At 33.7% G+C, this 15,615-nt stretch overlaps 1 protein-coding gene across 5 annotated transcripts in view; it reads right to left on the bottom strand.

The window, feature by feature from the left end:
- Positions 1 to 15,615, bottom strand: part of kcnc2 (potassium voltage-gated channel, Shaw-related subfamily, member 2) — a 73,459-nt gene that overhangs the window by 21,023 nt on the left and 36,821 nt on the right. For all 5 annotated transcript variants that reach the window (XM_058773265.1, XM_058773259.1, XM_058773260.1 and 2 more), the window contains exons 2-3: positions 6,856 to 7,786; positions 825 to 995 (exon numbers count right to left, since the gene is read on the bottom strand). In XM_058773265.1, the coding sequence (XP_058629248.1) occupies positions 825 to 995; positions 6,856 to 7,786 (1,102 nt within the window). The remainder of the gene's footprint in view (positions 1 to 824; positions 996 to 6,855; positions 7,787 to 15,615) is intronic.

Genomic DNA, 15,615 nt, shown 5'->3' with positions numbered 1-15,615 from the left:
ACATTTAAACTGTGAAATAATTTTAGTAGTCATAGTAGTAATTTACGTAAAAATTAATAAATAATTTTGACTGTAATACAATCTTTTAAATTTAAATGGTGACAATTGTGCGTTATGGTAGTAATTAATGTTTAAAAAAAATCTACATTCAATTGCTGTAATATAATATGCATTTAAATTGTGAAATAATTATGTATCACAGTAGTATTTTATGTTAAAAAAAAACTCTAATTTTCATTTTTGTACTACAATATATATTTACAAATTAAATTGTGAAAATTATGCATTATGGTAGTAATTTATGTAAAATATATTGATTTACAGTAATTAATTTTATTTAAATTTTAATTGTAAAGTAATTATACATTTCGGTAGTAATTTATATAAAAACATTTTCATTGCTGTAATATATATATTTTAAATTTAAATTGTGAAAAATGCATCATGGTAGTAATTTATGTATAAAACCTAATTTTAATTATGTAATACAATATATATTTAAAATGTATTAAAGTAATTATGCATCATGTTAGTAATTAATGTTAAAAAAAAAACTCATTTTCATTACCGCCTTGAAAATGCAGTAATGACTATTGAACAGACTAGCACTGGCGATGACGCAAGCTAGAAATCAACATAAACCTCAGAGTCTCTTCTGAACAGCTAAAGTCCTTCATTTCCATCCATGAGTGAATGTTGATGTATGTGGATGAATTAATGGCAGATATTCAATGAGAAGGGATGAAATGGGTTCAGATGGGTTTTGATTGGCTACATATATGCTGATGTGAAGAACGGAGGGCTGTGATTGGTCGATCAGGTACCCGTTTTGCGAATGGCTGCGTCTGCTGTGCAGGTGTAGTCGCTGGCTGCCAGCAGGAAGCAGGTCCCTTCGGTGTGATGGTCCTGTTCTCGAGAGCTGGAGAGCCGCATGGGTATCCGCTCCTCCGGAGACATGGTGATGTCACTTCCTGCGCTGCAGTCGGCAGACAGCACTGGTGGGAAACGGTGAGAAACGACAGCTGCTTATTTGGGACGCAGAACGGCTAGAGACAGAGGTGAGAGGTCAAACACAGGATGGAAATAGGACCGAAACTGGGTCGAACAAGTGAGTCATCAGAAGATAGTGGGACCAAGCTAATGATCCCCACGAGGAAAACAACTTAAAAAGATCTTGAATTATGCATTCATGAAAATATAACAACACAGACAGACATCTGTGAGTGAGGAGACAGAATTAAAACAATAGTCAATGGGAAATTATGCATCGCTACGTTTTGGGAAAGAGCTTGAAAGCGAGATCGTTAAATGTATAATAATCACATGACAATGTTCATTTTAGTACTTTTTGTCATTTGTATGATGCATCATTGACTGATATCCATCACTTCATCTCAACACATTTCCATAAGTAAAATATGCATTTACATGTGCATTTTTTCACTTCTCAATCGATTACAGTGTTATTTTAATATTCATAGTATTATAGTATTTTTTAATATTTTAACTAGCTTTTATTTTTCATAATTTCAGTCATTTTAGTCTTTTTTTTTTTTTTTTGGCCTTTTAACTTTTTTTTTTTTTTTTTAATAATATAATATTTATTTTGGCTTTAATTTATAATTTTTTTTTTATTTTTATTTTTTTTTATAAAACTTAAGTTAGACCAGTTAGTTATTTCAGCCAAGGCAGTTAAAAATAACTAAAATTAAAAATAATTCTGGCTTCAATTTATATATATATATACACACACACAATTGAAGACAAAATTATTAGCCCCCAATGAAATTTCAATATTTTTTCAAATATTTCCCAAGTAATGTTTAACAGAGTAAAGGGAATTTTAACACAGTATTTCTTATTACATTTTTTTATCTGGACAAAGCCTTATTTATTTCAATTTGCCGGGAATAAAATAATTATTTAAAAAAAATAAATAAATAAATGGCTAAGGTTAATATTATTATCCCCCTTAAGAAAATGATCTGTTTGATTGGGTACGGAACAAACCACTGTTGTCCATTGACTTGCCTAATTAACCTAATTAATCCTATAATCCTTTAAATTACACTGTAAACTGAGGATTAGTATCTTGCAAAACAACTAGTAAAATAATACTGCCATAATGGCAAAGACAAAAAAAAAAAATAGTTTAGACATGAGAAAAAGAATTGTCTATGCTCACAAAGGAGGAGAAGCATATACACATTTATCAAAGCATTTTCAAGTGTCAAGACCTGCCGTGAGAAGTATCATCAAGAAGTTTGAAGAGACCCACACAGTGGAGAACAGAGGCAGGGAGGGAACAATTTCAAAAACTTTGTAAAGAAAGCTATTGAGAGAGGTTTCTAAAGACCCAAGAACAACTGCCAAGACACTAGTGAATGATTTAGTCAAGTCTGGGACTGATCTCAATGAAGATGGTCAATAGAGGCCCACAAAGGAATGGACTGTGAGGTTGCCGACCAAGAAAAAAAATCCACTTCTGAAGCTAGACTGAAGTTTAAAGGACAACCTGCAGAACAAATTATGCATACTGGAAACGTGTCCTTGGTCAGATGAGATAAGACTAGAACTCTTTTGAAGTTCTACGAGAAGACTACGAGAAGATTTTGAAAGACAGCCTCAGGCAATCTGCAACAAAAAATGGTTTGGGTCGACGTTTTGTCTTCCAGCAATGACCCAAAGCAAACCTCACTTCTGGTAAAGAACTACCTCCAAATGAGCAAAGTGAACGTCCTTGACTGGCCTGCACAAAGCCCAGACTTGAATCCAATAGAAAATCTGTGGGGCTCACTGAAGACCAGCGTCCATGCCAGGAGACCAACACATCTGGAGGAGCTTGAGAGATTTGCTGAGGAGCAATGGACTGCGACTCCTCAGGAGACATGCTTGAAACTTGTTGAAAACTACAACAAACGACTAAAGGCTATTATCATAAAAAGGGATACACCATTGACTATTAACATCAGAGGGCTAATCATTTTGACCAGTAGATTTTCTTGTTTATAATTTTGTTTCTATTTGTATTACAACCACTCCAAGCTTCCTAAATAAAGTATTATGTTTAGAAATGCTGCGTTGAAAAAATCTTCTCTCCGTTAAACGGCACTCGGGAATTATTTGAAAATTTATTAAATATTTCATAGGAGGCTAATAATTTTGTCTTCAACTGTATATAATCATATAATGTAATGTAATATATATAATAATAATAATTAGTTTTTGCTTCATTTTTATTTCAGTTTTTAACAAACATTTTATTTCACTTAGAAGCCATGTAAAAATATATAAAAATAAAATTTATATTATATATATATATATATATATATATATATATATATATCAGGTTTAGCATTTTAACATTAGCAACACTGATCATGAAAACATTTATATTTAGAAAATATTCATATTTTATTTCAGCTTTATTTCAAAAGATGGAAACAATTTTTAATAGATTTAGATTTAGTTAACATTATGGTAACACTTTAGAATAGGGAACACTTATTCACTATTAACTACGACTTTTCCCTCAATAAATTCCTAATTTGCTGCTTATTAATAGTTAGTGCGGTAGTTGTTAAGTTTAGGTATTGGGTAGGATTAGGGATGTAGAATAAGGTCATGTAGAGTAAGGCATTAATATGTGCTTAATTACTACTAATAAATGGCTAATATTTTAGTAATATGCATGCTTATAAGCAACTAATTAAGAGACCCTAAAATAAAGTGTTACCGACATTATCAACACTGATCATGAAAACGCAGTGATGACTTAAAGGTCAGTAATGTAAAATCTGTATATACTGCTTAGTCAGCACTGTACAATTAGACTGATTTCAGGTTCACCTGACCCAGATAAGATGCATTTCTGACTTAGCATAACACACATGTATTTTTGTGCTCAAAAACAGTTGGACAGCTAATTAAGCGCCTAATTTTCCAAAGGTTTTTCCCATTGTTCAGACTTCATCCTCGGATCGTTCACCAGCATGCACATCCCTGCACACTTTCTCATTCTCACTATTGTCTCTTATGTCAGACTGAAACACAGCCCATCTCCTCGCACCCTTATCTCCGTGGCAACAGGCGATCTGCGCTAGATCTTCAGCCTCTCATGCTCAGATCTCCAAGAAATATCAGCTTCAACCAGGAAATACAAATCCTAAATTCATAACTCCATGCAATAGATATAAGATATAATTCAGTCAAAATGAAACTGTCCATATTCATGTTGTTCAAAGCCTCCTTTCCACTTGTTTTCAATTCAAAAACAATGTCGTCATTCACGGCTCATGTCATTGGCTACTATGTGCCATGTGACTGATTAAGAGCTACACTGGAGTGTATGATAAGAGTGAATGACTTACATTGTCTGTTTCTCACACAAAAGCTTTCATATGACTAGTGAAATATAGTGCACAAGCTGTGTGGACTTTCATTGCTTTTTTTTTTACATTTTTAAGCATGCACAAATTTACATTTCCATGCATGCATGCATTTGGCAGACATTTGGCAAATTTAAAGTTGAAGTTAAAGTTAAACTAAAGTTAAACTACATAAATGCTAAACGCTGAACTACCATCAAATTTAAAGTGATAGTTCACCCAAAAATGAAAACTCTGTCCTCATGCCGTTCCAAACCCAAAAGACTTAGGTTAATCTTTGAAGCACAAATTAAGATATTTTTTAATGAATCCTGAGTGTTTACAGTCCCTCCAATGAAAATCCAAGTAACCAAAACATAAAACATCCAAAAAGATCAAAGCAAATCCATATGAACCAAGCGGTTTAATTGAAGTCTTCTGAAAAAACACGATTGCTTTATATGATGAACATGTTTAATTTAGGCTTTTATTCACATATAAACACACATACCTAGAGCGAATCACATATGGTAAACACAGAAGCTTCTGCATGCGTCTATGCATGTTTATATGTGAATAAAAGCCTAAATTAAATCTGTTTACATTTACAACACATCTGTTAACAACCTCTTAACAATACTTCCAACTTTATGTTTTTTAATATTATTTGTATACTATTATAGTATTCATTGATATTTTGAATTAGGTTTTATTTTTATATTTTCAGTTTTTATCTTAATCTTAGTCATTTTTAGTCAGTTTGTTTTGTGCTTTTGCCATTTTATTAATTTATTTTGATAATGTAATAATAATAATAATAATAACAATATTTAATTCATTTCTTTTTGGCTTTAATTTCTTATTTCAGTTTTAGTTTTAGTAATTTTAGCATTTCAACTTAAACTTATTTCAGTTAGCTGCCAAAGCAGTTATTAAATGATAACAACAACAACAACAACAACATCATTTCTTTTTTACTTAAATTAGTAATGTTAGTGTTTCAACTTAAACTTCTTTTCAGTTAGTAGCTGCCACAACAGTTTTAAATTAATACATAAACATTATTATTAATATTAATAATAATAATTTATTTTAAACTGTCTTGCCAACTAACTGAAATTAAATAAGTTTAAGTTGAAATACTAAAATTATTATTATGATTAATGATTTGGCTCTAATTTATTTTATTTCAGTTTTAGTTTTATTAATTTTAGTATGTCAGCTTATTTTATTTGAGTTGTTACATTCTTTTCAGTTGTCAAGGCAGCATTTCTTCATTTTCATTCTTCATATTTATATTTAACATATATTTGCTTTATTATATTGTATTCCATATCATACAGTATCATTATATATTATTAATCACACAAAAACAGAGCGAATCACATTAAGCGTCTGTAAACAGAAGAGAGCTCTATGTGTTTATATGTGAATAAAATCCTAAATTAAATGTTTACGACATTTAATTTTCCTCTTTCATATTTACATTTAATATGTATTTGCGCTATCATATTGTATTACATATTGTATTTATACCATTATATATTATTAAACACACATAAATCAAATAAATCACATGTTCTGAATGCATCGCTATTCTTTCTCAAGTCGATTCTGAGCTTAGTTTTGAACAGCAGATGGCACTGCATGCTTCAGAAATAGCCGTACTCTGCTTGTTTCCAAATCCTTACACACACTTCAACCTAAAATAATCATTCATAAAATTCAAAAGGTTGAAGCGAATTACAAGGGTGTTCACAGTGGGCTGCGTTTACATTAATCTCACTTCATAACAGCATTCTCGGCTGGTGAAAGCACTCCTCTTCATGAGCATTTGAGTGTACGAATAAAAACTAGATTAGAGCGCCATCTGCTGTTAAAATCTAAGCTCAGAATCAATTCCAGAGAGAATCATGATGCATTCGGAAGTTCTCAGAATCGATTCACAGTCACAGCCCTAATGTCCATGCTCTATATATGTGTGTTTATTAGTGCTGCCAAGCGATTAATCGTGATTAATCGCGTCCAAAATAAAAGTTTTTGTTCACATAGTATGTGTACTGTGTATATTTATTATTTATATATAAATACACACCCATGCATGTATATATTTAAGAAAAATATGTTATGTTTATATATTAAATATATTTATTTATAATATAAATTATATGAATATAAATATATACATGTAAATACATGTAAATATTTTTCAAAATATATACTGTATGTGTGTGTATTTATATATACACATAATAAATATATACAGTACACACAGATATATTATGTAAATAAAACCTTTTATTTTGGATGCGATTAATCGTTTGACAGCACTAGTGTTTATATGTCAATAAAAGCCTAAATTAGATGTTTATCAGCATTTTTTACAATTCAAGCTTTTCACCATTCCCCCAGCATCCAGAGTCCCTGAACACCCAAAAAAGCATCACACTCCATCTTTTACAGTGTGAAACAGGCGAGCTTCTCTCACCTGAGCGGTGGCGCTCCAGTCCTCGGCTCTGTCCCAAACACAGCTCCCCCTGAGTGCTGTTGCAGGCTGTGCTCAGGTCCGTCTTGCAGTAGGACGGCGAGCCGGTCTGCACCACCTGAGGGATGTGTTTCTTCCTCTTCTTAGGGAGCTTCTGTTTGGCCATGGCGAGTGAGTAATACATGCCGAAGTTATTGACGATGACGGGCACGGGCATAGCTATGGTCAGCACGCCGGCGAGGGCGCAGAGCGCGCCGACTACCATACCCGACCACGTCTGAGGGTACATGTCTCCGTAGCCCAGAGTGGTCATGGTGACCACGGCCCACCAGAAGCCGATGGGGATGTTCTTGAACATGGTGTGGTGGCTAGCCGTTGGGTCGTTGGGGCTGGCTCCGATCCGCTCGGCGTAGTAGATCATGGTGGCGAAGATGAGGACGCCCAGCGCGAGGAAGATAATGAGCAGCAGGAACTCATTAGTGCTCGCCCGGAGGGTGTGTCCCAATACACGCAGGCCAACGAAGTGCCGCGTCAGCTTGAAGATCCTCAAGATGCGCACGAAGCGGACCACGCGCAAGAAGCCCAAGACGTCTTTGGCGGCTTTGGAGGAGAGTCCGCTCAAGCCCACCTCCAGGTAAAAGGGTAAAATGGCCACGAAGTCTATGATGTTCAGGATGCTCTTGACAAACTCCAGCTTGTCTGGGCTGAAGGTCACGCGCACCAGGAACTCGAAGGTGAACCACAGCACGCAGACGCCCTCCACATAGGTGAGTGCCGGGTCCGTCTCGATCTCGTACTGCTGGCTGAAGTCCGTGAAGGAGTCGTTGCGAAACGCTTCTGTCTTGTTGATGACCGTGTTGAAGGCCTCGTGTGTCTCCAGGCAGAAGGTTGTGATGGAGACCAGGATGAAGAACAAGGAGGCAAATGCGATGAACTGAAGAGAAACAGAGAGAGAGAGATGGGTCAGTAAACAGTCGGGAAGCTTTTTAATAGCGTTGGCGGCCATTAGTGACTATTTGAGCTCTTTATTCAGTTATTCAATGTGCATTTGTCCTTTTTATTTTGTGAGTCCTAAAAAGGCAGTGTTTTCATGGACACAGTGAATGTGTCACTTTTATCTGTAAAAGCTTTGCCAAGCAGTGTTGGAGAAACTACTTAGAAACTGTAACTATATTAGTTTTCATATAAAATATAGCCAAAAAATATAACCAGAGACTTTTTAATATTTAATACTATATATAAATATTTACATATGCATTGTTATAGATTTGTTTATTTTTTTTAATATAAACAATTCTATTATATGTAATAGTTGAATTATTTGAAATCAGATAAATATATAAAATATATTTTATATATTTTTAAAATAAAATGAATAAAAAATATATATATTTTATATCATAAAATATAGCCAAGAAATAAGGCCAAAAATTGTTTTTAATATTTTATATTACATTACAATATAACCTTTTTAAATATTGAATTATTAAAAAAAATTTAAATTATTTTTTTTAAATTATAATATTTATATATGCATTATGTTATAGGTTTGTTCATTTTGTATATAAGCAATTATATTATTTATAATATTCGAATGATTTAAAATCTAATTATGCATACAAAATATAAAATATTATAAGACCGTTTTTGTTTATATAAACAATTCTATTATATGTAATATTTCAATTATTTGAAATGAAACAAATTATCCATACTAAATCTAAAATATATTTTATATTTTGCATTATAAAATATAGCCAAAAATATAACCAGATTTTGAAATATGTAATTATTTAACATTTGATGCTATACATAATACAATAATATGATTTATAGAATTGTTTATATAAAATAAACAAATTATGTATATATATGTTATGTATTACTGTGTTTTCGGTGTTTACTGACAAATTATTTTGCATACCACTACAAAAAAGTATTTATTGACATTAATTTTTATATACCACTACAAAAAAGAAAAATGCCATGGGGAACTCAAATTAATCAGAGAGCCTTTTTTGAAGTGACTCATGAAAATGATCCACTCAAACGTACAGATTAATTTTAGTGAATCGGTTCATTTGGATGCTTCACATGAGAGAGAGGAAGGACTTTTTGGGAAAACATATTTATTTACAGCATTACCTCAGATTTATTGCTCAGCTGTGCAATGTAACAAAAATAGCATTGCACTGTCCCTCCAGTCCCTCCAGCACTGTTATGATGATAATGCCACGCACACCAAAGCTAAACAGTCTTCCAGTATCTTGGCCGGTCATCGGCGTGTAATATTTAATGTCAATAAACGCCATCAAATGAGTGAGTCAGACCGTACAGCAGCTGCGTACAGCCCACACAACTACACATCACCTTCACGTCCACAGTATTATTCAGAAAACACACATCAACACAGACCCGCGGGCCGTCACTCAAACACACATAACACACTTCATATTAAACTCAATTACACTAGTTACTGCACTCGCAGATCAACAATGAGCCATGAAACCTGTCATCTGCAACCGCTAGAATATACAGCCAAAAACAGTTTATATTATAAAATATAGTCAAATAATATATTTATTAATTTAACTTTAATTTTATTTTATTGTATACATTTAAAATGTATTTATATATGCATTATGTTATGGTTTATTTATTTTTATATAACAATATTTTTATATAACATTTCTATTATATATGTAATATTTTAATTATTTGAATACATATTTTGTATATATTCAAAAATATATTCTGCATATTTTATATTCTAAAATATATATAGCCCAAAAATATAATCAGAGACTTATAAATATTTAATTTACTAACATATATAAATAGTTAAATTAGAATATTTATATATGCATGTTGTTACAGGTTTTTAATAAACAATTATAATATATTTATCATCTTAATTATTTAAAATTAGATAAATTATACATAAAAACGTTAAATATATTTGATATTATAAAATATAGCCAAACAGTTACATTTGGCAAAAAACATTTAATTTAATAACATATTTAAATAATTAAAAAACATATATAATAACCAAGGAAACATTGCATCACTGTTCCATGCGTGCCACCTGCTGGCCCCGTTTAGTGCAGATGTTATATGTAACGTTAGCATAATTTCACAAAGCTAAAGTCGGATCATTCTGTGTTTGCTTCAGATTTTGAAATTATAGAGCCTAATATAATTCAAACATTGCAATTTTTAATTTTATTTTTTGTGGATTAATCCATGATTAAAATTTCAAATGGCTATGAAAAATCAAGGTGCAACAGAGTGAAGAATATTCAAATGTTATTTTATATGTGATTTTTCAGTTTCTGTACCTGAACATCTACAAAACATAAAAACCTAAAGCATAATTTAATTTCTATCTTTGTGCTATAGGCCTATGTTTATTTGTGCTAATACTTGTAATTTGTTCCTTTGTTCTTAGTTACTGGCTGCCACTTGTCTTTAATAATGTTTAAACTTTATATTTATTATTTAGTTACTTAGATTATTTTTGGCTAGTGATTTTTGCTCTGGTATTGAAATTGAAATAGAGAATTGTAAAATTTAATTGATATCTAAAATACTTGAGTCAAATAAGCTTATTAGAATACAAGATAACAGATCAAAAACAATGATAACAGCAACTATTTAATTTTTTGTAGCAGGGCCAGTGAAAATGTTGGCAGGGCAAGTAAAAATTTGTACCACTGGCCAGACCGGGCCAGTAGAAAAAATCCTTAGCGTTGATCCCTGCTCAACTTCTTTGGTCGACCATGGAGAGGCCTGTTCTGAGTGGAACCTGTCCTGTTAAACCGCTGTATGGTCTTGGCCACCGTGCTGCAGCTCAGTTTCAGGGTCTTGGCAATCTTCTTATAGCCTACGCCATCTTTATGTAGAGCAACAATTCTTTTTTTCAGATCCTCAGAGAGATCGCACACAGAAACTTGTCAACACTACCCCGCAACTTTTATTGTAATAAAATAGTTTCATATAAGTAGAACTAAATTCACAGTTTCATTGTTTGTAGGGACAGACAAACAGATGCAGATAATTAACACACGCACATTTAATCTCTCTCTCTCTCCCTCTCAAAATGGGCATATTTGGAAAAAAAAAAAACGTCAAGTAGTTTGCATCACTGAATATAACTGTCGGTCATTTAACATTTCTATCGTAAAACAGTTGACTAACATTAAATGATTTGCAGCGTCCATCTTACCTCGCTCTCTTTCAACGTTTTCAATCTTCGCGGCGCTCTCAGTGTCTGTGAACGCTAAACCCCGCCTACTTTGATTTGATTGGCCAGTTCAATTATTTTGACATTGACGAGCGCTGTTAGCCCGCTGAGGCAGAGCAGACTGAAAATGTTACTTTTAAAGTTTTTTGTCATCCTAACAAGAGTGCTGCCTAATGGAGGACAGCAGATCAGTGCAAGAATTTCAAATATTGGGGGGGACATTTGGCAATTTCTAATTATTGGTGAGGACTTGTCCCCCTCAATGTCTATAGTGGCTACGGCCCTGTTATACATACATTTTATTTATTTGTTTGATTTCAAATAATCACAATATTACATAATAGAATTAATATACGTGCATGTGTGTAAACAAAAAATCTGATTGATTATATAAAAAACTAAATTATATACATTATATTTCTAAAGGTGCTGTTGACATGAAATTTTCACCAATGTCGGTAACAATCCAAGTAATCCATACACACAAAGAAAACAAAACAAATAAGTTCAGAAATTAAGTTCTGTGTAATAAAATGGAATGACCTAGGGACTTACTGAAATGTATTTAATACTTCGTACAAAAGCCTTTGTTGGCAATGACAGCTTCAAGACGCCTCCTGTATGGAGAAACTAGTCGTATGCATTGCTCAGGTGTGATTTTGGCTCATTCTTCCACATAAACAGTCTTCGAATCTTGAAGGTTCTGTGGCCTCTTCTAGTTCTCTCCATAGATTTTCTATTGGATTCAAGTCAGGTGATTGGCTGGCCATTCTAGCAGCTTTACTTTCTTTCTCTGAAACCAATTGAGAGTTTCCTTGGCTGTGTGTTTGGGATCATTGTCTCGCTGAAATGTCCACCCTCATTTCATTTTCATCATCCTGGTAGATGGCAGCAGATTTTTATCAATAATTTCTCGGTACATTTTTCCATTCATCCTTCCTTCAACTATATGAATTTTGCCAGAGTTACACCATGATGTTTTGGGGTGATGTGCAGTGCCATTTGACCTCCAACCATGGTGTGTATTATGGCATCCAAAGAGTACAATTAGTGTCTCATCTGACCAGACTATATTCTCCCAGTATTTCACAGGCTTGTCTAAATGTTGTGCAGCAAACTTTAAACGAGCTTCAACATGCTTTTTCTTTAGCAATAGAGCCTTGCGTGGTGAGCGTGCATTAATTTCCAATGACAAGGGGCAGGATTGCTTTCTAATTACTGATAGGTTTCAGCTGGTGTCCAGTGTTAATTTTGGCAGGCATTTTTGATTTAGTCTTAGTCTTAGTCTTGAGACGAAAATGCTTAATAGTCTTAGTCACATTTTAGTCATTTGAGTATTTCATAGTTTTAGTCTAGTTTTAGTCGACGAAAAGTCATTGTATTTTTGTCAACTTTTAGTCTTTACTTTTAGTCAAAGTGCAGTTAACAACATTTATTTTGGTAGCTATTTTATATGTAGTATTCAAACAAAAATAGGCATCAATTCTTCTCTCTTTAGACCAAATCAATTAAGCTTATGAGAAATTTGAATCAAGGATTGAATTTGGAAAAACTGGAATACATTTTCATTTTTTGGTAGAGATACAAATGAAACTCATTTTTCAGATACAGTAGCTTTACTTAAGTATACATTTATTTGACATCTTTTGTTGGTTAACATTTATGACACGGATAATTAGGAATGCTGTCCCTTTAAGACGGAAGGCATGCATGTAATACTGACACACATTCAGTTTTCATCCACCAGTTTACACTCACTTAAGCCATAACTGACTGTATTTATGTGAGATACTCTGACTCCACACGATAGACACGGGACTGCTGTGTGTGTATTTGAACGCTGAGAACTGAGAACTGATCGCGCGCTGTATGAGAACTGAAGAAGTGGAGCTTGCACGCGAGAGAGAGCGCTTCTATCAGCGCGACTCCGCCTATCCCACCATCACTAACTTTAAATTAATCGACAACGAATTGTGACTCCCGGGAAAAACGGGACGTCTGGTCACCCTATCCCTAACCCTTCGGGTGCTGAGGCTATTGTTTCAGATCGTTAGTTTGCGTTTTGATAGCCTATCCGTCCACTGCGGCTGCCATACTTAGACTAGATACGCCCCTCATCTGATTGTAATCCAATGACAGAGACGCACATTTTGAAAGACAAGACAGTTCATTTAGCATATAGGATGTATTTTGAATGTCCGGTAGTCCTCAAATAACATTTTAGTCCCGTCTCGTCTTGTTAATGAATACGCAGCATAAATTTCGTCATAGTTTTTATCATCAGACATTAATTTTAGCTCGTCAACGTCTCGTCTTAGTCACAGAAAAAAGGTTCGTTGACAAATATTTTTCGTCTTCGTCGACGAAATTAACACTGCTGGTGTCTTGGCTTTCCATGCCTTTTTGCACATCCCTTTCTTCATGTGTTCAATACTCTTCCCTTGTGTCATTCCACTTTATTACAGAGAACTTCATTTCTGAACTTATTTTTGTTTTCTTTGTATGTATGGATTACTTGGATTGTTACCGACATCTTGTGAAACTTTCATGTCAACAGCACCTTTAGAAATATATTTACTGAGAAAAATGGTGACGTGTTCAATACTTATTTTACCCGCTACTATATATATATATATATATATATATATATATACACATACATACACACATAAACATACACACACACAACTGGTGATGTGCAACTGCTACAAAGCGCTAGAATAACGGATCAGTCAGAGTTTGGCTGAAGGCAATAGCCAGCGCTGGCAAATGTGAAAAGACATGATCGCGGGGCGGTCTGACCCCACTAGAAAACGTCTCAAAGAAACCTGTCTCTTGTCTTTGTTTTAGCATCCTAATGAGGCTTTAAATTGTCTGGAGGGCTGTAATCAGCACAAAGCCAGGACAATGCAAACGCGCGCTGAAGGCACTGTAGCAGGCTCTTTGTTTGGTGTGGAGCACGTGCGGGACGCATGTATGCAGTATCTAATGATCTTGTCTTCCACCACAGGCCTCACAAGTCTCCCGTGTGAGATCAGATCTGCTGTAACCTCTCTTTGTGCCCTGTGACTTCATTAAACAAACAAGCAGGCTGAAGCCCAGCCAACGCATTTCATCTGTACACTAACAGCGCTTCATTTGCTCTGATGATAAACCTAGCGAGCTGCTCACCTACAGCAGCCCACATGCTTATGCACGTGACAGATAAATAGGTTTTTGTAATAACATTTAAAACAATATTACATTAGAAGCTAAAAAGTCACAAGCAACCTTCCATTTAATAAATAAATAATTTATATAATTTAATAATAAATACAAATTTATATATAACAATGGTTTTTGTAATGCACCATGCATATAATTTATTACACACATTTAAAAATTCAGAGATTTTTAAATACTTCATTATTTTATAACCTATAAAATATGTATTAAAATTATATTTATATATGCATGATATTATAGGTTTGAGAAGAGACTATAATAGAAAAGACTATATATATATATATATATATATATATATATATATATATATATATATATATATATATAATTCAAATTACTATAAAATGTGATTATTTTAATAAATATTTAATAATAATAGTTATTATTATTAAAATTATAATTTATTATATTATAATAACTCATTCATATAATTAAAACATGATATTAATGTTTAGATAAAATAAACAAACCTATAACATCATACATACATAAATGTGTTTTAAATACTTAAAGCATTTACAAGCATTTTATTTAATAGGTCACTTCTGAGGTTTTATTTTAGTTAAGATGCTTCCTTAAAAGGTAACAGCACATGCAGACCGCAGGCAGAAACGCAGCTCACTACACAAAAAAACAAGCAACACTATTTAGCCTAGTTTACAAAAGATGCCGTTGGACAGATTAGAACACCTGGAAAATAAAATAGTGATTTTGGATACAACCCACAAGACAGATAAGAAAGTTGAAGGAGCGGAGCTCTTTTGAAGAGCGCCTGTGATCAGTTTTAATGTTGGAGGTGCTATCTGTGCTGATCAGGAGGCTTTATACTCCTCCTGATGGAAGTCTGTGGGAAACGGATCAAATGTGCACTCTTCATGCTCTTCTTGTGTGTGTGTGTGTGTGTGTGTGTGTGTGTGTGTGTCATGCCATCTATGACAGCTTCAGACGCTAATAAAGGAAAGTTGTGTTTTATTCAGAAGTTGTGTGTGACTGACTGACGGTCAGCTGTTACGATGAGTCTCTCAGGACCGCCGGATCAAACACACCACACTGTCTCCCAGGCAACAGTGTCAGGAAAAGCCTCACAGCAACAAGACCCTGGTGTGTCAGAGTCCTCTGAGTGTGATCACACACACACGGATCATCCGAGAAGAATAATTAAGGGCCAGAATTAACACTCGGCGAGTAAATAAAGCACAGCTACTGCATCCTTATATGCATGCATGCATAACTGAAAAAAACTAATAATTCATATTTGTTCAGATTAAAGTTTTTGCAATGCATTTGCATGC

Source organism: Onychostoma macrolepis, chromosome 04 (assembly GCF_012432095.1).
Source record: "Onychostoma macrolepis isolate SWU-2019 chromosome 04, ASM1243209v1, whole genome shotgun sequence".
NCBI classification, from domain to species: Eukaryota; Metazoa; Chordata; class Actinopteri; order Cypriniformes; family Cyprinidae; genus Onychostoma; species Onychostoma macrolepis.
The sequence above is the reverse complement of the archived record's forward strand: the minus strand, read 5'-3'. Positions and strand labels throughout refer to the sequence as shown.